The sequence below is a fragment of the Eptatretus burgeri genome, chromosome 13, assembly GCF_056783735.1.
Source record: "Eptatretus burgeri isolate ZD-2024b chromosome 13, Ebu_testis_v1, whole genome shotgun sequence".
NCBI lineage: Eukaryota > Metazoa > Chordata > Myxini > Myxiniformes > Myxinidae > Eptatretus > Eptatretus burgeri.
This window is the reverse complement of record NC_140973.1, coordinates 47725512-47749315: the sequence shown is the minus strand read 5'-3', so window position 1 is coordinate 47749315 and position 23804 is coordinate 47725512. Positions and strand designations below refer to the sequence as shown.

At 42.8% G+C, this 23804-nt stretch overlaps 1 protein-coding gene across 7 annotated transcripts in view; it reads left to right on the top strand.

Annotated features, from left to right (window-relative positions):
- Positions 1-23804, top strand: part of LOC147014419 (dedicator of cytokinesis protein 3-like) — a 381754-nt gene that overhangs the window by 251309 nt on the left and 106641 nt on the right. For all 7 annotated transcript variants that reach the window (XM_085852361.1, XM_085852356.1, XM_085852357.1 and 4 more), the window contains 6 exons: positions 3553-3745; positions 6047-6171; positions 7890-7997; positions 9983-10081; positions 14579-14673; positions 19626-19701. In XM_085852361.1, coding sequence (XP_085708487.1) covers positions 3553-3745; positions 6047-6171; positions 7890-7997; positions 9983-10081; positions 14579-14673; positions 19626-19701 — 696 coding nt within the window. The remainder of the gene's footprint in view (positions 1-3552; positions 3746-6046; positions 6172-7889; positions 7998-9982; positions 10082-14578; positions 14674-19625; positions 19702-23804) is intronic.

Here is a 23804-nt window from a genome sequence, read left to right as displayed (position 1 = left end):
CAGATTATATATTATCTGCTACTACCAAAGAACATAATGAGCATCACCAAGTGGTCTCTTCAGATGTGCGGAAACAGGTAGAACGTGCTGGCAAAATAAAGTCCACAATCAGGTGGCATCTAAATCCATTTTCCAAACAATCAGATCCGCAGCTGTGCAACATAGGAATAAGTAAAGTTGTTCCAAATGAGCTCACAGAGAGAATTATGAATGTGTATGTTGAAGGAAAAGGTGAACAGAGACTGTAAAAAGCATCTATAAAAACAGACAACCAGGCTGTGGGTGAAAGTCAGTAGGAACAACTTGCCATATTTGCCAAACCTAACCCCAAAGCCAAACGTACAACTGGATTTCAGTCCGTAAGCTACCCGAAGCAGGGAAGAGCCACGTCCAGATTTCACCTTAGCTCACCTTTACCAGTCAGTTAACTTCCGGATTGGGGTAGCTCTACGTGCAGGTTGAATCTGCAACTGCTACTTTCACCTCAACCAAAGCTAAGTTTTCCAAACCGGATTGGTCATGTTTTTTCTGTTCGTCCCTGTGTTGCGGTTTGTGTTTTCATCCAATTTTCCGTGTTAAATCGTACCTTGTTGTGCTATATTGTAGAATGTTTTTTAAAATGTAGCTCAAGCCTATTCCTTGGATAGCCAGAGAGTAAAATTGTCTCGGTCTTAAGATTGTTTCTCATTCCGCTCCCCCCCACCCCCCCCCCAATTTTTTTTTTCCATTCTGCCTCTTCAACGGTATGCTATTCCCCCTCCTCACTTGAAAAAATACAAACAAACAATTTTTCACCCCAAAACATGATCTCATTCTGCCTTCGACCCATAGTGTACTACTTGTACCTCATTTTTTACCTCTCCCTTTTCTGAATATCTCCAAACTGCATCTAAAATGTTTTGAAAAGCTTTTACAGGAAGAAGGAAGAAACATTTCCTTCAATGAAGATTCAGTTTGAAGAAAACACTTCTTTCTTCTTCCTTTAAAAGCTTTAAATAAAACATTTTTAAAGCTTCACTTTCCTTATTTCTCCATTAAAAGTAGGCTATCCCATGCGAAGGTTGTTCTTCATCACGATCTATTCCTCTTCTTCTTATTCTTATTATTCACAACGAATATTTTACAAACCCATCTCTCACCTAACCTCTTGGTCCATTAACCTTCCTCCCGTTCCTACAGCATGACCTTTATCCATGCCTTCAACAAAAATTCCTTCTACCCATCCCATGATCTTTATCTCCAGATGTCATGTTTGGGAATCTTGAGACGTCCAGTTTGCAGAGGTTGTCTGCTCATGACAGTCATATCCCCTTCATGTATCTTTATGTTATCAAACTCCTCTGTGTCAGTACCCTCCACTACATCTCCTAAAAGCCTGCGTAATTCCAACCCCCCCCCCACCCCCACCCCTTTCCATGTGTCTCCCTCAGTAGCATCCCTCTACTTCATGTCCCCTCTTTCTACATCGCCCCTCACCCCACCCTCTTCAAGCTTCCCCCTCACCCCACCTCCTCAAAGCTTCCCTCTCATCACACCTCCTCAAAGTTCCCCCCTCACCCTCTCCCCTCAAACGTTCCCCTCAACTTGCCCCCTCAAAACTTCCCCCTCAAATCCCCCTCTTCCCACCCTGTCTCAGCTTCCCCCTTGTCCTGCCTCCTCTCAGCTTCCCCTCATCCCGCCCCCTCTCAACTGCCTCCTCGTCCCACAGCCTTCCACCCATCCCGCACCTTCCTCGTCTCCTCCTCCCACCCCCCAGTCCCTCACTCTCCCAGCTTCCTCCCTGTCCCATACGCCTCCTCCAAGTCCCTGACTGTATGGACCTCAAACATCCGAGGACTTTGCTCCAACCGGATAGATCTCTCAATCCTGTCCGCTGCTGATAAACCGGACATAATTTGTTTAAAAGAATCTTTCCTTTCAAGGGACGTTCACTCCTTAGCATCTCTCCTCGGCTATTGTCTCCTCCAATTTTATCGGCCTCAATCGTGCCCTGGCTGCGGAGTTGCACTTTACTTTAATAACTCAATTTCTCACTGTCCCTGTACACTGTACAGATCTTACATCTCCTAACCCCCAGTAGTACCTATGGCTATGACATCCCCTCTGCTCCCTCCTCTAATTTGGCTGTGTTGTACTGTCCTCCAAAAAATGACGACGTCATCTACATCTCTCTCAAACAACATCGACCAACTCTTAACCACTCATCCCAACTCTCTCTCTTCCTCATACGTGGAGATTTCAATTGTCACCATACAGCTAAGCTGGGTCTTGGTACCTCTCTCACCATCCACGGCACTTCAGCAAAGGAATTCCGTGACTCCATCGGACTAACAAAATCTGTGGACATTCGAACCTGGATTTCTCCCAATGGCAAATCCTCCCTTCTGTACTTCATGATGACAAACTTCCCTGCAAATGTCTCCTGCTTTTCCTCTGCTTCAATTGGTTTATCTGAGCATATGCTTGTGAAGGTCAACATCTCTCTGGCTATTCTCAGAGAACTGCCTTAGAAATGGTGAGTCTGACAGTTCACTCAGGCAGATTGTCAGGGACTAGAAGCAGCCATCAGTCCAGGACTGGTCTTCTATATCTATCACCACTGATGTTAACTCATCCTGGAAATTCTTCCACAGCAACCTACTCTCTCTTATCTCTCTCTCTCGCACAGATTCATCCCATCTCGTCTTCAGTTATCTCAACCTTCTTCCCACCCATGGTACGCTGAATTCTGTGGTGAGGCAGTTACTCTGAAACAACTTGCCTTCTCTTCCTGGATAGCAAACCCATCTGAAGGCAATCTCAGATCATTCCACAAAGTTTGCAGCAAGTGTGTGTCCCCTTTCAGGACAGTCAGAAAACAGCATCTGTCAGCATGAAACAGCATGAAGGGGTTTCTGGCAACCCTTGACTGATTCCGCAACTGGACCGGACGGCACGAGCTCACGTGTCCTAAAAACATGCTCTTCTGCTCTTGCACATCCTCTTTCTGCTTGCTTTTCACCCCGTCATTTGCCCTCGGTCATCTTCAATCTCCTTGTAAATCAGGCAGCATCACCACATTACATAAAAAGGTGCAAAAACTATTCCCCTTAAGTACAAATATATCGGCTTACTTCCAATCATCAGCAAGGTCATGGAATCCATCATCACAGTTGATATGAAATCCTTCCTTTTATCCAACGGCTTTATCTCAGATAACCAATTCGGATTCAGACCAGTGCACTCTCCCTAGGACATGCTGTTTCTACTCTCCCAACAATGGATGGAGGTTTGTGTTCTGATTCATGTCCTGATTCGTGTTCTACTGTGTTCAAAATATAAAATTGAAATGAAATTAAGTGGTTCCTCGATCATATATATATATATATATATATATATATATATATATATATATATATATATATATATATATATATATATATATATATATATATATATATTGACAGACAGAGTGAACCAATTGCTTAACCCTGCTTTGCGCTCCACACGTGGGGTAACAACCTGATATGTTTGTTCATTTGCACCATGCTTCATCCAATCTGCCCCTCCAAGGTGGAGCTTCTTGCAGCCTTGCCTGCCGTCCTGGAGGAACTTTTGCAAATGTTTGCTCCTCATGACGTTGCGAGCCTCGCTCAAGGTGTTCTCGAAGGATTGAAAGAGGTCCTTCAAAGTGGCAATGCAGTGGGAAGAGCATTCCTTCAGTGCACTTGCAGTCTTGTTGAAGGCCCATTGTTTTCCAACACAGGTACCATGACGTCAAACTTCTTTTGTGCAATTTTTCTTGTTCTTAAGCCTCTTTTCCTCTACATTTGCTTTTGATGTAGAATGTTTAGATTACAGGATAGCATAGTTGGTAAATATATGTGAATTTGACTGTCTGCTTTAATTTAGTTAAAAATGTGCATTGGTGCTGGTTGGGGGGGGGCGTGGGGGGGGAGATGTGTCAGTCTTTGTTTTTATTCCTTTTCTTGTGGTGAGGCAGTTTCTCTGAAGGTCAGCATCTCTCTGTGCCTTGAGGATATTGACGAACGTCTTGAGGATATGGCCTACTGTTGACTGGGGCAAACTGAATAAATGGAGGACATATGGGTTATACTCCTCAAAGATGGGTGATAGCATGATTTGTGATTTTATGAGATGGGATGGCCAAAGAACAACCACAAACACCACCACCACCACCATTCCATGATGGAATGGTGCCAGAAGTCACATAAATGTAGCTGAGATGCCCTCGAGGACAGATTATGGGATTGTATGGGATTTGATAGGAAAGGAGAACCACAGAGCAACAACAACGTCCCTTGACGAAATGGTACCAGAAGAGCCACTCATTACTCTTTGAGAGAAGTATACTTTTGAGTGGCCTTCTCAAAATAAATGGAGGACTTGTAAGTAAATGTAGACTCCATAAGCTGAATTGTAACACATTTGTGACTCAACCAAGTGAGATCTGCTGAAGAACTTAACAACACAGGCATTGGGTGTCCACTATTTATTGAGTCACGCAATAGTATACGCCCAATTTTTTATTTTTCCTGTACACACTGTGGAGGCTGGTATGAGAGCAAACACACAAACACACAGCAAAGGGAGCAAGAAACAAGAGGGGCGGGAGATGGAAGGAAAAAACAGTGGGGAACAGAGACATGAGTAGATCTGTGGAAGGGAGAGGGATGGGATGGGGTTGGGTACACAGGGTAAACAAAATGAACACTACAGGGACTTTCAGGAAGGAAAGCAGGGAATTTGAAGAAGGTGGGTTTGGGGTGGAATAATGGGGGTAGAAAAGATCATGGTTTTGGATAGGGGAAGATAAGAGATGGTGGTGAACAGCTGTTTTGAAGACCTGGAGGGAAGAGTGGGATTGAAGAGAGTGTGTGAGTTTGTTCCAAAGGCAGGAAAATAGAGGAATGGAAGAGTGAATGGATGGGAAAAAGAATCAAACCCCTCAACAGGATTTACAGCCAGCAGTGGAACGACACTCGGTCGAGTGCATACCTTCGACAGGATGAACACTTTACATTTTGTCTCCCACCAATAGGACAGATCTGCATCCAGACCTTCACCAAAATGTAATCGGCTTGTTCTTGTCTCTTTCCAAACTCATCCACCAAGTTTTCCCATAATCTGTTGACAACTTTTTGAGATATCATGCCATACGGTATATCGTTTTTGGCCCAATCTCTCAATGATGATGAATCACTTTAAAAATTTTAAACTTCTTGCATCCGGATCCGGATCTTCACCAAAATCCAATCAATTCGTCCTCGTCACACACCCATGCTGTCCAGTAAGTGTCGTCCGAATCCGTCCATAACTTTTTGAGATATTCTGCTCACAGACAAACAGACAGGCAGAGGTGAAAACATTACCTCAGTCCACCTTCAGTGGTGGAGGTAACAATACCAGGCCAGTCAAAGGGAAGTTACAAGCGCCTATCTCTTGTCATCTTGATGAACAGCATTACCAACACACTACGAGACAATATAGCGACCCACAGACGATGCCGCTAAACATGTGTTTGGTGCTGGCATATTAACAGATCTGATTATTTTTATTTGGTTATTAAAAATAACTTCCAATCTAGGTTTAAGTAGTCGTTGTACACAATGGTACAAAACAAATTGATAACTCTAAACTCGTATCCGCCCAGCCATGCTCAGCAAAACACGAAATCAGCTGTACCATGAATTACAGTAAAATTGCATCATCCAACTGGTGATTGCAGTATAGAGTAAATTAGAGAGGATCCGTTCAGGTTACCATCTCACACATTGTTAATTATGCTGATGAAGTTTATTGACAATGCACAAAGTGGGAGAGAGAGAGGAAACAGAAAACAGAAAGGGAATATGCAGACAGACACTTTCCCTTTGATTTAAATACAAAAATTTCCCCATAATTCCTCCTGGAATATCTGTCCACTTGGTTTGAATTACACCGACTCTGTAACAATCTGTAAACCTTTTCATTGTGCATTATATATTAACCAGGTGTAAACATCTTTGTTGAGTAATGATGCTGCAAATGGGGTCGTTGCCCACAGACTCCAGAGCTGTCCTACTCATGCCGGTTCTGAACCTCTTACGAGCACACCTGGAGATGCAGAAAGAACGTTTGCTCTGTGCTAACATCCTCAGCAATGTATTGATCATCACCAACCAGAGCGTGGTGAGTCAAAGATGATTTTTTTTTTATAAATACCTGTCCTTTCGTATCTCTGATACTGTATATGAGGGGCATTCAAACAGCTATATGAACGAGATACTGACAACAATCCAAGACATGCTCGGGCTCCTCACTCTCATTGTAAACAAACGACGTGTGTGTATATATATATATATATATATATATATATATATATATATATATATATATATATATATATATATATATATATATATATATATATATATATATATATATATATATATATATGTTGTTGTTCGTCTTCCGGCTGCTCCCGTTAGGGGTCGCCACAGCGGATCATCTATTATGATCCGCATAATGATTTGGCACAGGTTTTACGTTGGATGCCCTTCCTGACGCAACCCTGGTCGCCTCTTACGACACAGGGATAAGGATTGGGTTTCGTCATGATTCCGGGCTGCCCTACACCCTCTCATAGCGCAGCCCAGCACAGAGCTCCCGTCCTCAAGCGATCCTCCAACCCAAGCCTCTGAGTAGCCGGATTACAGGCACACGCCACTACGCCCGGTATATATATATATATATATATATATATATATATATATATATATATATATATATATATATATATATATATATATATATATATATATATATATATATATATATATATATATATATTTATATATATATATATATATATATATATATATATATATAGTTACCTCTGCCACCGATGGTTGACAGGGGTTATGTTTTCATCTCTGTCTATATGTTTGTCTGTGAGCAGGACATCTCAAAAAGTTATGGAGTTACATACATGCTATAGTAGCCAAGAAGAGAGAAATTGAGAACTTGTTTGGAATTAAATCACATCTGCAAGCTTACAAGTCAGCATCTTTATCCACTCGACCATGGCGACTTTCACACAATCAATGTTTTTTTTGTTGTTTTTACAAAGTGTGTGTGTGTGTGTGTGTGTGTGTGTGTGTGTGTGTGTGTGTGTGTGTGTGTGTGTGTGTGTGTGTGTGTGTGTGTGTGTGTGTGTGTGTGTGTGTGTGTGTGTGTGTGTGTGTGTAAAGGGGGGTGGGGGTGGAGTCGCCACAGATCTACTGTAATCGATAAACGTCAGTGATTCTCGACATTGTTAAATACCCAGTGTTGTTACCTATGAATATACTTTTCAGCCTGGTTTTGGCTTGGTGGTTCGGGTTGCTGGCTTGGGATCTTAGGATCCTGAGTTTGAGCCCTGTTTTCTGCTAAATTGACACCAGGTGGGGTTGTCTCAGCCTGTCATCCTCCTGAGGTCGGCAAAATGAGTTCTCGTGTACTAGTTTTGGGGCACAGCATCAGCGGCATAGTCGCACCCCAACAAAATGATCATTACCCCGCAGCACAGCATCAGCAGCATAATCTCGCCCAAACAAAATGATAGCGACCCAGCAGTCAAGCTTCCATATACAAGAATAATAATAATAATAATAATAATAATAATAATAGGAATATACTTTGACTGGGAAGATTCAGGTTTACGATACCACCTACGTCCTGCAATCTTGGTTATGCCTGCTGTGAGAGCACACTCTTATTCCCAGGTTGAAATCAATCAATCTATCCTTTGAAACATTATGTTCTTCATCCAATTTAATCCGCCCTGTTCGGTAATCCTCTTTGCGTTAAGTTTATGTCCACCTCACCTGTATATATTGAACCCATTTTCTCTCATGCTCACCATTCAGGAGACTCAAAGAGCAGGAGAAATGGAGCTCATCGTGGAGACCTTGATGGCTGTTTTACTCAAAACCGTCGCTGCCGTGATATGCAAAGGGCAACAACCAGATCATGCAGTGAGTCCCACATTGCTACTTAAAATTTCCCACTTTGTCTATGGTCCCCATTCTACCAAGACTGTTCGTTACTTATAAAGAAGCTCCCAAACCCATTTTACAGCAAAGGCATTGTCGTAGGAAATCCTCTGTGTGCATGTACAATTTGGTACATCAGCTCTCTTTTCAAAATAGGATCGTAAGTTAATGATACTTTGAAACACTTCGATTTTTAGGTCGTCTACGACAAAGTCGAGATGTCCTGTTAAAGCCATAACGATGTCCTTCAGTCAGTTAGTGAGTTGGTCAGTCAGTCCCTCATTCCAGTAATGGGTACATTGAAATGTTTTTCTTTTTTTCCGACTCTTCTGATGCAGTGTGACCACTCCTTGGCTTTTTTTCACAAGATCTTGGCTATTCGTTGTTCACCTTGGCGTCTTGGTTTTCTATAGGTTTTCTATTATCATCGCTTTTCCGAAACCTTGTGAATTCTAGGCGTTTTTCATTGGCTCACCTTGGCATTTATGAAAATGAGGAGTGGTCACACTGTTCCAATGCCGCTCAACGGATCATTTTGAAATTCGACATTATGATTCATGAATAGCACTTTTTTTTCAAAATTTGTTTCCAGGTGGTGAGATAATTGGTTAGTTCACTCAAAATGTAATCTATATGTTTGTACGTCCATCATATATCGTGAGATTCTGTAATCTCAAGAGTTGTTTCTTGGTGTTTTATTTAAACCTCTTCATTTAACCTCTTAATTTAATTTGATCTTAATCACAATTTAATTTAACCTCTTGATTAAATTTTAACCTCTTAATGCCATGACTACCCTCTTAATTTGAAGAAAGGGAAAGAATGGGGGAGGGGAGGACAGAGAGTTGCGGCGGCAGCTGAGAGGGGACAGTCCTTTCAGTCTATTTTAGGCCTTTTACCTTTTCAGTCCTTTGAAGACCCTTTCGACACTTCACATCCAATTTAGACCCCTTAAGAGCCTCTAGATCCCTTAAGACCCTATAGACCCCTTAAGACCCCAACTACTATTAGAATGTACCTTTTGGACCTTTGGACCCCAGAGTGGCATAGACTCTTTTGACTATTAGACCAATTAAGACCCCTTTAGACACTTTAGACCTGTTCAACATTTTAGACCCTCTAGACCCATTGGACTGCTTAGACCCCTTGATCCTTTTCGCTTTGAGACCCTTTAAACCCTAACTACTATTGGGACATGCCCTTTAGACCCTCTAAACCTTTAGACTTTTGGACCCTTTAAAACCCTAGACTTTTTAAGACCCTTTAGATACCTTTATACATTTACATTACTTAGGCCCTTTTAGACCAGAACTACTTTTGGAATGTACACTTTAGACCTTTAGACCCCTTATGATCCTTTAAACCCCTATATATCCTATGGACCCCTTACACTTTTATTCCCTTTTCACGTTTAGACTCTCGATCTCTTAAGACCCTTTTGACACTTTTAAAACTTTCGACCTGATAAACCCTTTAGATCCTTAAGAACACTTAGACCCTAACTACTAAAGTAATGTACCCTTTTAGACCCCTTATATTCCTGTGGACTCCATAGACCTTCAAATCATTTAAACCCTATAGACCTTTTTAGTCTTTTTAATACCTTTTTAGTTATTTTATGAACCTTTTAATCCTTTTAAGACCCTTTCCACATTTTAGACGTCATACCCTTTAGACCACATTGGACCCTAAGACCCTTTCCACCCCTTTTGGATTTAAAAAGGGTTTTTTTTATCACTTGCATTGTTGCTTACATTTTGACTTCTCTTTAATGCGTTTCTTAACTCGTGTAGTTTTGCCTTCCCCTTAGGTTTGTGGCAAATTATTTTAGTAATGGTCCAATGTTCAAGTACTTTCATTCAGGTACTGTACATAAAAAATATTTTCTCGTTTCTTTTGTCTTTGGTTTGGAAATTGACTTTCTTTGGCTTCCAGGTTTTATCTACCTCCACTTCTCTGTGTTCCAGGGAGAGTTTGTCTCCTGCCTGTTGGCAATGCTACGTCAGATGTCCAGCACACATTTCCAGAAGTTATTGAAGGGCATTCCTAGCAGGGATGGCTTGAAGGTAAAATTAATAATACTTTTCCTGCAAATACATGCCAGTACACTCAACATTTAGTCGAGCAGAGATGACCAAATGGTATTGGTGGCAAAGAGATGCTGTTATATGATGGGTAGACATTAAGAAATGGCTGCAGCACTGTTATCCACCATTCAAAATGATATGATATAATAATTATTTGTTATAATTATTGAGGTGTGTGTGTGTGTGGGGGGGGAGGGGGGAGGGGTGTTATTTATTTATTTGTTTATTTTTGTCTGACTTCAAAACACTGCTGACCTGCAAGATGAAATGAATTGAAAATTGCCAGTCGCACTCAAGCACAAACATTCTATTATCTGTAAAGAGTTTATCTCGCCTGTATCAGACGAGTATCGATTTATGGAAGCGAAACGTGGACAATGCAGATCGAAGATGTGAAAAGAATGGAAAGAACAGAGATGAGAATGATAGTACGGATGAATGGCCAATTATCTCTGAAAGAAAGAATTCCAAACTCAGAAATCAGGAAGAGGTTAAGAACCAATATGAGTAAAGAAGACTTGGCTGGTATAGTCATGAAGAGTTGGTTAATAGGTTGGTTTGTTTCATGAGGAAGAGAAGATTAAGTTGGTATATTCATGTGCAACGAAGGTCACAAGATGGATCTGCAAAGTGTAAAGAAAGCAATAATAGTCGTGGTGGAAGGAAGAAAGCTGATAGGACGTCCCATGGATTGAAACTGTCAAGACATATATGGAATGCTTGGGTTTGTATGAAACTGATGCAATGTATAGATCCATATGGATCCAAGGAATGCCAGTATTAGACTAACACACTGAAAAAAGGGGGAAATGGTTGGAAAACGCAAATGGTTGTAAAAATTTTTTTATATATATTAATAAAAAGGTTCTTCTTCTTCTTGTTCTCAGGGTGTGCATGGCAACGTTTTAGATAGTAAAAGTTAATTTCATAGTCCAAGGGGGCTCATACACCAGGAACTTGCACAACTCATTGACTGGGAATTAAAATGTGGTTAAAGCATATTTTGATGCTAAAGAGGCTGAAGGAAATCACAGCCTGCACAAAGTCCAGATATTTGATGTTATTGAGGCTTTATGGCCAACCAGAAAAAGTAATATGAGATGGCAAGCAAACGACTTGGCTGAATTATTGAGGAGTACTGCAGGACAGGGCTGGTAGGATGTCCTGGAGGAACGTATACACATATCTAAGCCTTCTCATCTGGGTTTGAATCTCGGCCCAGCTATAAATTGTCATCCCAGTATTACACAGACGGGGTGATTCCTCAATCTGTATGCCATCCCTTGGATAGACCGAAACTGGTAATATCCCATCTGCCAGAATTACTTGGTGGATATTAAAGACCCCACATTGTCCTTCATGAAGAGTAGGCGAGCTATCGCCAGCACCCTGAACAAATTCTTGCCCCAACTACTGCTGGGAAGGCAATGGCAAACGGCCCAGTATAACCCTTGCCAAGAAACTGCTTCGGCAACACCAACACTCAGCAGCAGACTGTGGTAGATCAGACCAGATCAGTGCAAGACATGTCGACCAATATTCCATATTTGTACATTGATCAACTGCAGAACACCATAAAATGAGGATGTCGTGATTGGTGTATAAAACAAAGCTCTCAACTAGACAATATACCAGTACATTCATTGTACATCTTATTCATTATTCCTTTGTATGAACTGCTATAATTAATTTATTATATCACGAATACATTTTCTTTCTTTTCTTTTTTTTTGTATACATTGCCGAGGCTCGTATGAGAGGTAACACACAACGCACAGCAAGAAGGGGAGGGGGGCATGAGACAAGAGGAGTGGAAGAGGGGAGAACAAAACAGTGGGAACAGAGACATAAGGAGATCTGTGGAAGGGAGAGGGTTGGGCGGGGAACACGGGGTATACAAGATGGACATTACAGGGACTTTCAGGAAGGAAAGCAGGGAATTTGAAGGAGGTGGGTTTGGGGTGAATTAACAGGGGTAGAAAAGATAGAGGTTTTGGATGGGGGAAGATAAGAGGTGGTGGTGAACAGCTGGTTTGAAGACCTGGAGCGAAGAATGCGATTGAAGAGAGTGTGGGAGTTTATTCCAAAGGTGGGAAAAAAAAGAGGAATGAAAGAGTGAAGGTGAGCAGTGATTCGTGATTTTGGTAGTTTTACCAGAATGGGGTTATTGGCAGACCTTGAGCGCCCTGCGGAAATATGGGGGGGGTGGAGGGGACATATCGCAGGCAAAGCAGGGGGGCAAGACCAGAGAGGAGACGGAAAAATACAGAAAGACCTTCGACCTGCCTGCGGTGAGAGAGTGAGAGGCCCAAAGACTCAGACTCATTGCAGGAGATACCAATAATCCTAAATGCCTTGGTTTCCACAGCGTGAAGCCAAGAAAGGTGAGAGGCAGGAGCACCAGCCCAGAGGGGAGAGCAGTACTCCATCAGACTGTGGACGAAAGCTTTGTATGTGGTCAGGAGCTCAGGTGGGCTGAGGAAGGACTTTGCACAAATGGAGGATCCCCAGTCGGCGACTGGCTTTGGAGGTGAGGTTGGAAATGTGGCTTTCCCAGGACAGATCATGGCAGACAATGAGACCCAGAAGCTTGAATGAAAGGACTTCTTACAGAGGATTGTTGAGGAAGGAGATGGGGAGGGGGGTTGGGGGGTTCTAAACGGTCCTTTTAGAAAGACAAAATGAAAGTGTGAGATTTGTCCGGATTGAAAGATATGTTCCACGTATTGGACCAGTTTATGATTTTGGCCAGATCTGCAGAGAGCGAAGAAGATGCTGTTTGCCGGTCTGAGGGATGACAGATGGTACGACAGAGGGTGGAGTCATCAGCAAGGAAATAAAGAGGATTTTCCAGAAAGTTGGAGAGATCATTGATGAAAACCAGAAAAAGAACAGGGCCCAGAACACTACCTTGAGGAACTCCAGCCTGGACAGCAATAGGAGATGAGAGAACTCCATTTAGGGCCACACGTTGACTGTGACAGGAGAGGAAGTCTGTGAGCCATGAGTGGAGATGGCCTTGGATACCATAGGAAGAGAGTTTGGTGAGTAGGACAGGGTGCCAGACGGTGTCAAAAGTACGCGATATGTCGAGAAATGGCTCGGATTTCCTGTCTGGCATTGAGGACCTCCATCCATTGTTGGGCGAGCAGAAGCAGCATATCCAGGGTAGAGTGACCTGGTCTGAAACTAAATTGATGATCGCAAATCAAGCCATTGGGGAAGATGAAGGATTTAATGTCTGAAGCGATGATGGATTCCATAACCTTGCTGATGATTGGCAGAAGGCTGATTGGTCTGTAGTTGCAGGGATCTGTTTTTGCACCTTTTATGCAGGGCAGTAATGTTTGCTGATTTCCAAGCAGATGGCAGATGCGAGGGTGAATAGAACAGAGAGAGTGTGAGCAAGAGCAGAGGAGCAGGTTTTTAGAGTGCGTGGGCTGATGCCGGCTGGACCGGTTGCAGAAATGAATCGAGGTTTGATAGCAAACTCTCCACTTTGTCGGAAGAAAAGGACACAGAGTCCAAGGACAGTTGGGTGCGACTGGGTAAGGTGGGTACAGAAAGCTATGGGTTTGCCACACAAGATTTAGCTGCAAACACCGAGTTGAGGTATTCAGCCTCTTCACATGCGGTATCTGCAGTGCGGCCATTTGAGGTAAGGGAGGGGATGGAGGGGGGACATACACCAGAAACAGATTTTATTACATGTCATCAAGATTGGGAGGAGGGAGCAAAGTTTGAGAGTTCAGACTTGAGATTTGAAAGATGTTGTTTTCTGGCTCTGCTGAGGGTAGACACACACTTGTTCTGAGCTTTCTGGAAGGAACTGAGATTACCCTCAGTTGGGTTTACTTTCCATGACATTTACCAACAACTTACAAATGCATGTCATTTGTGAATCCCGAAGGCGTTTCACCTGTGCGTTCCATAATATTATTCCCAATAATATTAAGAGCAGAATGAACTTGTTGTTTTTGAGGAAAAAAAAAATAAGAAGAAAATCGAGTAAAATCTCTTTGATATGCTCATATCTGGTGAGGCAAATCTTTGTACAATGCATTTTCAAAGTTACGTATCCCTTGTAAGGCTTTGAGTGGAAGCAAACAGGACGACAAGACAGAGCCCAGTGGAGCTCAATGCAGCCGAACATTATAAGTGGAGGGATGGAGCAGAATACTAACCAGCCATTTGCAATCAAGGCAGCCAAATGATATTCAGCTGAATGCACATGTGTCAAGTGTGTGTGTGTGTGTGTGTGTGTGTGTGTGTGTGTGTGTGTGTGTGTGTGTGTGTGTGTGTGTGTGTGTGTGTGTGTGTGTGTGTGTGTGTGTGTGTGTGTGTGTGTGTGTGTGTGTGTGTGTGTGTGTGTGTGTGTGTGTGTGTGTGTGTGTGTGTGTGTGTGGTTTCATACTCAAATGTGATGAATGATTTTTAATGTGTGTTCTAGGGAGAGTTTGTCTTTGTTTCATGCAGGCGTTGCTGGTACAGATGTTTTCTGTGTTCAGCAACTTAATGAAACCAGAGATCTTCCCTAAAGACTGGATGGACATGAGGATGGTTACCAACAGGTATTGACGTCACTCGCTTTTGTGTACACTTCCCACACCTTGTAAAATAATTTACACAAAAGAAAGAAGAGATGCAAAACTCTACGAGGTCACCTTGCATGTATATTTTGAAGTCAAAAGTCTCGGTGATCACAAAATGTATTTGTCTACTGTCTCATAATTCACTATTTGGTAAATATAAAGAATCTCACACGATTTGCTTTTCAAAGACATGGCTATGGCAGAAAGTTTGGGCAAAAAAGACGTTCCAACTCTCGTTAAACTCTTGGCAACCCAGAAGAAAAATACACATAAAATCCATCTATGCTGGAATGAAAAGTGGGTGGACTGCTGTATGAAGTACATTGAAGAGGCTGGACATTATGTTGAATAACCTGACATGAACAGAGTTTGATAGTGGCACGATGTGCATCATGGAGGTGACGTGATGGTACTTTTGGGATGATTCTCAAAGGGTTAGAGAAGTTCAGCAAAATAGAATGTCACAATATTAATGGTTGAGCACACGAGAAGCGCCCTCTCCTGATGGAGCAGGTGCTTCGAGTATGCTCATGTTATGTGGTGTGCTTGTATGGGTCATGTTATTATCATACCAGGATCTAGTTCTATACTTTTGAGCACCGTTGCTATGGACGCCATCGTTGCCTTGCAACGGGACTGAATTTTTTTTTTAAATCCGAAAAAAAATATTTTTTTCGAAAATCAAAAATCGGCTTCCGTGCTTTTATGCGCACTATAATCAACCTCTTTGTCAAAAATTTTCAGCCCGATCCGTCAAAAACTGTATGACTAGTATGCAATTATATAGCGACCACCCATGTCGCCTACTGGCTTGTATGTATACTAGTGCAGGCCCGTATGTGAGGGCCCGTAGGTGCGTGCCTGTAGGTGCGGGCCCATAGGTGCGGGCCCGTAGGTGCAGCTTCGTTCCTTCGCTCGCGTAAACGACGACTTGATTGGGGCATTGCTTCAACTGGATCGGACCAACCTTATCATAAATGGCCATAACTTGGGAAACACCTGGGAAACATACTCAGGTCACCAGCGTCAATTGTGACATCATATCAAACGGAGAAGAAGAAGAATTGTGATGCCCCCCCTCTCCCCCCTCTCTCATCCCCTCTCTCCCCCCTAGTCTCGCCCCTCCTCTCTCGCCCCTCCTCTCTCGCTCCTCTCTCTCGCCCCCACTCTCACCCCCTCTCACACCTCCTCTCCCGCCCCTCTCTCAAATTGTGACGCCCCCTCTCTCAAATTGTGACGCCCCCTCTCTGTCATCCCTTCTCTCTCACCCCCCCCAAACCTTAGGATTAATTAATAATTTGAACAATTAATTCAAACCTTGGGAAAAAACTGCTTTCAAACCTTGGGAAACAGCTGAAACGGATGAAGAACGATATCAAACCTTGAAAAGGCACATTTTTTCCCAGCGTCAATTGTCCCCAGCATCAATTGTGACATCATACCAAACGAAGAAGAAGAAGAAGAATTGTGACGTCAATCGTGCAAAAAAAAGAGAGAATAAACATTAATTGTGACATCATTTGTGATGTCATAGCACCATGTCTTGTCATTGGTTGACAAATAAATGGCCGTAACTTGGGAACCGCTTGTCCGATTAATATCAAACCTTGAAAAGGCACATACTCAGGTCCCCAGCGTCGATTGTGACGTCATACCAAACGAAGAAGAATAATTCTACCGTCAATCGTGCAAAAATAAGTAAATAAATAAACATTCATTGTGACGTCATTCGTGATGTCATAGCACCGTGTCTTGTCATTGGTTGACAGATAAAGGGCCGTAACTTGGGAACCGCTTGTCCGATTAATATCATACCTTGAAAAGGCACATACTCAGGTCCCCAGCGTCGATTGTGACGTCATACCAAACGAAGAAGAAGAAGAATTCTAGCGTCAATCGTACAGAAATAAGTAAATGAATAAACATTCATTGTGACGTCATTCGTGATGTCATAGCACCGTGTCTTGTCATTGGTTGACAGCTAAATGGCCGTAACTTGGGAACCGCTCGTCCGATTGATATCAAACCTTGAAAAGGCACATCCGCGGGTCCCCAGCAATATTCCTGGCAAGTTTCAATCAGATCGGACTGGCAGTTGTCGAGCAACAGCGGTCGCAGACAGACACACACACACACACACACACACACACACACACACACACACACACACACATTTCTGGAATATATATATATATATCCCCATGCTTGATGACGATGGAATTTATGGCTGCAAAAATGAAGCTGGATACAGATCGACATGTCTTCTTTTTCTCCTTTGAACGAAGGCTTCTGGAGAAGTTTGTACATATGCATACTATATCACAGGACAGACATTTTCAGAAGCACTGGTGTCCTATTGTTGTTATTGGGTATGCATAGTCGAAATTCGTGGCAGAGATAGTCCAATGAACAGATCAGGATGTAACAGACAAAAGCAGGACATAAAACATGCATGCATGCATGGTGTGGACAAAATGGATAAAGAAGGAAACACCAAGGAGGGAAAACTGTAAAATTGGAAGGAGGAGGGATTTTGGGTGGGGTTAACGAGCATAAAATGATCAAAGTACAGGATTGGTGATGATCTGAGATGGTGGTGAACAGCTGTCTTGAAGACCTGGAGGGAATAATAAGATTGAGGAGGATGTCGAAGTTGATTCCCCAGGTGGGGAAAAAGAGAAATAAATGAGTGGAGTTCAGCAGTGATTCTGAATTTAGCTGGTTTCACCAGAAGGGGGTTGATAGTGGACCATGTGAGGACTGCAGAAACCTGTGGGGGACAAAGCATGAAAGAGCAGAGCGTGCAAGATCAGAAATGAGGTGGCAGAAGACAGAGACCGCAGACCTGTCTGCAATGACAAAGTGACAGACACATGGACTCAGCTTCAGCATGGGATATTCCAATGATCTTGAAGGCCTTCATTTCCACGACATCAAGCTGAGTAAGATGTGAGGCAGTGGAGCCAACACAGAAAGGAGAGCAGTAATCCATCAAGTTGTGGATGAAGGCCTTGTAGGTGGATAGAAATTCAGGTGTGCCAAGGAAGGACTTTGTACGACGGAGGATGCCGAGTCAGTGTCTGGCTTTGAATGCCAACTTTGAAATGTGGTTTGCCCAAGAAAGATCATGGCTGATAGTGAGACCCAGGAGTATGAATGACTGAACCTCCTCAAGAGGATTGTTGAGAGAGTAGATAGGAAGGTTTGCCAGATGGTCCTTTTGGAGAGAGATAGTGAGAGTGTCTGATATGTCAAGGTTGAAAGACATATTCCAAGTGTTTAGCCAGCTTGTAATTTTTTTATTTAAGGTTTGAAGAGAGAGAAGAGGCTGCAGCCTGCCTGTCTGAAGGATGAGGGATGTCACGACAGATGGTGGAGTCATCAGCAAAGAGATAAAGAGGACTTTCCAGAGTCAAAGAGATCATTGATGATTATCAAGAATAGGACTGGGTCCAGAACGCTGCCTTGGGGCACACCAGCCTTGACAGGGAGAGGAGATGAAAAGATTTCATTGAATGCCACACATTGGCTATCAGAGTCGAGGAAGTCAGTAAGCCATGTGTTGAGTTGGCCTTGGATGCCACAGACAAACAGTTTGGAGAGCAAGGCGGGATGCCGACTCTATCAAAAGCAGGAGATATATCCAGAGACGGCCCTGCTCTCATGTCTGACATTGATGGCCTCCATCCATTGTTGGGTGAGTAGAAGCAGCATGTCCAAGGTGGAGTGACCTGGTCTGAAACCTAATTGGATATCTTTTGGATGAGGTTGTTGGAGAAGAGTAAGGATTTCATATCAACTGCGATGATGGATTCCATAACCTTACTGATGATTCGAAGTAAGCTGATGGGTCTGGAATTGAGGGGATCGGTTTTTATCTTCTTTTTTATATGGTGCAGTGATGTTTGCTGATTTCCAAGCAGATAGAAGATGATCTAGGTTAAATGACAGGGTGAAAAGGGCAGAGAGAGGAAGTGCAAGAGCAGCAGAGCAGAACTTTTAGGACACATGAGCTGATGCCCTCCGGTCCAGTAGCGGAGTCAGAGTTGAAAGTTAAAAGAACCTTCACCTTCTCAGGTGTAAAAGATACGGAGTCCAGGAGCATTTGGGTATGACAGGGAAGGATGGGTACAGAGAGTGAGTGGTTGGGGACACAATATTTGGAAGCAATCACAGAATTGAGGCATTCGGCCTTCTTGTGAATGCAACCAGTTGATTTGCCATTTGAAGAGATTTATGGGATGGAAGGGGAGCATACTCCGGAGACAGATTTAACAAGGCACCACCAGGTTTTTGGAGGAGGGAGACAAGTTTGAAAGTTCATTCTTGAGGTTGGACAGATGTTGTGTTTACCTCTCCTGAGAGTGGACACATGCTTGTTGTGTACTTTTTGGAATGCACTGAGATTGCCTTCGGTTGGATTTTCCTTCCAGGAAGAGAAGGCAAGTTGCTTCAGAGCAAATTCAGGTAATGGTTTCAGAGCAAGCCATTACCTGAATTAGTTTACACTAAATCCACCATTGTGAGTTGAAGATTTTATTTGAACCTGAGGTCACAGCATACTTGGTTTCGCTATGGGCTGAGATTGTAAACCAAAATGAGGTAGTTTGATATTTTATGCTGCTGAGAGATCACCTTGAAGGTCTTCATAAGAGTGCAATGACTTGAGAAGTTAGCTATAAGATGGTCATTGAAGAAAAAATTTGTTAATGTGTATGGACTATTCGGGAAACAAATATCTGAGCTCACAATATTGAAAATAATTAAGTTCCACAGTCAGCACCTTTTGTGGAATGGCAGAGTGACATTGATGATATCACAAATAATGTGAAGTTCTCTTCTATTTTACCATGAAGGACATTTCATTACCCTTGCATTGCTTTGCAAAATTTCCACCTCAAATATTTGACATGTGTGCTGGTTGTCTGCAGAGTGATTGTGAAAGCTCTTCAACATCTCTCGACTGTTCTGCACCAGAATTTCATGAATGACGACTTTGACTTCCAGGTATAAGGTCTTTTGGTTATTTTGATAAACTTTAAGCTTGTTTTCCAAGTTAACTGGCACATTACCCATAGGTAATTGCGTCACCTCCCCACTCCCCATCCGGCAGTGATAAGGTGATTACATCGGCCACCCTACAGTTACACGGCACCATTTCTAAGATCATATCATGACCCAATGGTTGGTTGTTAAACCCTAATGAACGACAACAATGGGTCTGTCATAAAGTGGACATTAACCAAGTGAGACCGATATGGAGAGACAGACAGAGGCACAGACAGAGACAGACAGACAGACATATATGTTGTTGTTTGTTTTTTTTCAAAAGAAGAAGGCGCTTCCAAACAAAAGTAAAAAACTAGATCGACTCCGCTAATTTGAGCAAAGAAGCGAGAGCAGACCCGGTCTCAGGCAACGTTTCACCAGCTTTGCAGCCGGCTTCATCAGGCACAGTAAACTCCGAGCCCCGGCACGTGTCCAGTTTTTTATTTCGATGTGACCACTCATTTCCGGTCATGTGCTGGTGCTCGAGGTCAATTGGAAGAGTGCTTTTTTATTTTGCAAATGCAAAAACTAAGTCAAACCACATCAATAAAGGGGTGCTCTGCTCTTTTTTGTTTTTCTTACATGTGATCTGGTGTTGCATGTGTGTGGGTGAGCACGTGTGTGTGCGCTTGTTGTCTTTGTGCTTCCGGGGCACGAACACGGCTGGTTTTGTGTCCGGGTTGGGCATGATGAGGTGATGGTTGTGTGAGTGTTGGGGTTCTCATTGGGTGTTGTGCACATGTGGATGTGGTGTTTGTGATTGGGTGTTGTTTGTTGCTCACCTTATCCAGCTGTTTGTACCATCTGGTTTTCACCATTTGCATCAGAGGTGTGTATTGCGTGGGTATGTCCACCATCTCCCCAGTTAGGCTACCCTCTCGGCTCTTCAGGTGCCACGCTTCCAAAATCGATCTGTGTCATTTGTTCGAAGTAGTGTCTCCAACATGGGTTCCATCAAAGTCAAATTTATGGCCAGATTGCAGGCAATTACGTGCTATGGCTTTCTGGGTCACCTTTCCAAGCCGAATTGCTCTCTCGTGTTCATCGAGCCGTTGTTTCAAATTTCTTCCAGTTTGTGTCACCAATGGAGAATTGGCCACAGTCTTTGTATCATGAATGGTAAACTACTCCAGATTTATCACCAGTTGGTATTGGGTCCTTCAGTTTTCAGATGACATTACGGATGGTGTGTAGAGGCTTGTAGGCTACTACATCAATCTGTGTGCTGCGTACTATCCTGCCAATCCTTTCAGAAAGGCCTGGGTAGTATGGCAGTACACAGTGCTTCTTCCATTCTGTCCTTTTTGGTTCTTTGAAGGTGGGCATTATCCCATTGTTTTTCCTATTTTTGAGCAGGACTCCTCGAACTAATCTGAATTCTTTAATTGCCTCGGCTTTGGATGATGACACCATCCATGCCCGAGCTGCTAAGATCCATGCTACACTGCGTTTGTGGGAGTTTGGGTTGCAGGAGTTAAAATCCAGTAATCTGCTGGTGTGGGTTGGTTTCCTGTAAACCGAGGTCTTTAGGGAGCCATCAGGCTTACGGTGAACCTCCACATCCAAAAAGGCCAATTTGCTTTCTTTTTCAATTTCGATTGTGAAGTTAATGCTGGGGAATACCTGGCCAAGTTGTGCCAGTCGGTGGTCTACCATGTTTGTAGGCACAATGGCGAAGGTGTCATCTACATATCTGTTCTAGTACCGTGGGAGCCAATTATCATGAGACTCAAATATCCTTAGTTCGAGTTCCTCCATCACCAAATTAGCTACAACAGCAGAGACCGGTCAACCCATAGTTGTGCCAAATATTTGTCGGTGGTGTGCACCGTCATAGATGAAGGCCATGCTGTTCAGACACATCTGCAGCACATCTCCATTTATGTTCCCCAAAAAGCACTCCTCCATTTGACCTCGAGCACCAGCACGTGACCGGAAATGAGTGGTCGTATCGAAATTTCAAAAAACCAGACACGTTCCAAGGCTTGGAGTCTATTGTGCCTGATGAAGTGGGCGAAACGTTGACCGAGACTGGGTCTGCTCTCGCTTTTTTGCTCAAATTAGCGGAGTCAATCTCGGTTTTTTACTTTTGGTTTGAAGCACATTCTTCTTCTTTAAAAATGTGTAATTCCAACCACCCCAATCTTGTACATATATATATATATATATATATATATATATATATATATATATATATATATATATATATATATATATATATATATATGTATGTATATATATATATATATATATATATATATATATATATGTTATATAGAGGGGGAGGAAGGGGTGGGTCACTTAGGTAGGTCTCATCCGTCATTCTTGCAAAACCTTTGATGAGCTATAACAACTATTTGGTTTTGACTCTCTGTCTCTCTGTCTCTCCTGTCTCTGTCACTCTCACTCTCTGTCTCTGTCTCTCTCTTTCTCTCTCCACACACACACACACACACACACACATGTGTGCAGTTATATTTTTACTTTGAGTAAACTTACACATGTAATTTTGACGTTTGAAAAAGTAGCACCATTCCTTATTCCGTTTTTTCTTGATATTCATCAAAGGATGAGGCACATTTATTGAATAGCATGCATTACATATTGATCAAAACAACAAATATTGATGATTGTACATGTAGGCACTAAGACAATTGATCAAACGCTCACATCCTACTTTATTGGAGTTATTACATTTACAGGCAACAATATTTAGTCATTTCAGTGCTGGTTTCAGGCCAGAAACATGTTGTTAATCTCACTTCTGATATGTGGTCAATTGGTCAAAGCAGAAAGCAATTCATGCAGAACTAGAAGGGCACTCTTTGATGTCGCGACGTCGCCAGATATGCCTCCACCCACATTATTACATCATTATAATATTTGGTACCAAGTTTGATGTAAATCCCTGAACCCAAATTCAGAATATTAAATAATGTTTTGTTTGTGGGATAGATTGAGGAATTTCATAGAAAAGGTAGGATTGTACAGAGTAGCTTGGTCCGTGGACGTGTAGGAGAGATCGTGATGTAAATTAAGTAGGGAAAGTGTGAGCTTAAGTGTTACGTGTCACTACACGGGGGTGGTTCTGCTGTGTTAATTATGTAGGGATTAAGGCTAATTTCTCCCAGTATGAGATTGCCCCCCTGTGACCTTTTCCTTTGTCTGTTCATTTCCAAGACTGGTGATAAAAAGGGATCACGTATTTAAAACAACAACAACCCAACTGCATGTTCCAAGCAGGCAAGAAACCCTGCCTCCAGCAATGACGACTAGAAAACCATGCCCCTGGAGTAGATGATTAATTGGCGTGACGTCAGAGAGGAGAGGAGAGGATAGAGTTAAGATCAAGAGTCGGAGGAACAAGGAGCAAAAAGGGAGGTTCTGTGAGGTACGCACTTGGAGATGGAGGTCTCGTTTTCCAACTTCCCCTCGACACGGTAAAGAACGCTGCATGATTCTCGTGGTGATGCTGAGGCCGATTTGCTCGCGTGATTGAGCAAGGTGCTGGCCATTGACTGTAAGGCTGGGTCGTGTGAGACCGCACATTGGAGCCTCATTTTGTGCCATTGGAGAAGAAGGCAGCACCATCTTGCAGAGGAGTGGCATGGCAAGTGCGGTCGTGAGAAGAAGCTGCATGGTGGTTTCTGAGCCCTGGTGTCGAATATCATCGCCCAAATTGCCTTTTGTACGTTTCCCACCGAGAGAGCGGCTTGGCACCATTTTGGGGTGCGTTTTCTCATGCAGTGACGATGTGGTTTGGCGAACCTCAAGCTCCAGAAACTCATCCCTGAGCACACAGCTAAGTGCCGGGAGAAAGGGAGGATTTTTCTTTTATTTATTCTGTCCCCTTGCCTGTATTAAAGTCTGTGCGGAGGCACCTCTAATCGGAATTTCGTTTTACCTCACGTTCTGTTTTTATTATTACACTTTGAATTATTACCATTGTAAATATTTGGTTTATTTTCATAAAACCCCCATATTTATTTAAGTTGCTTGTGTTGTGTATTTGTTGTGGGTTCAAGTATAAACCCTTGTCCTCCGTCCGAGTGACCCCATGT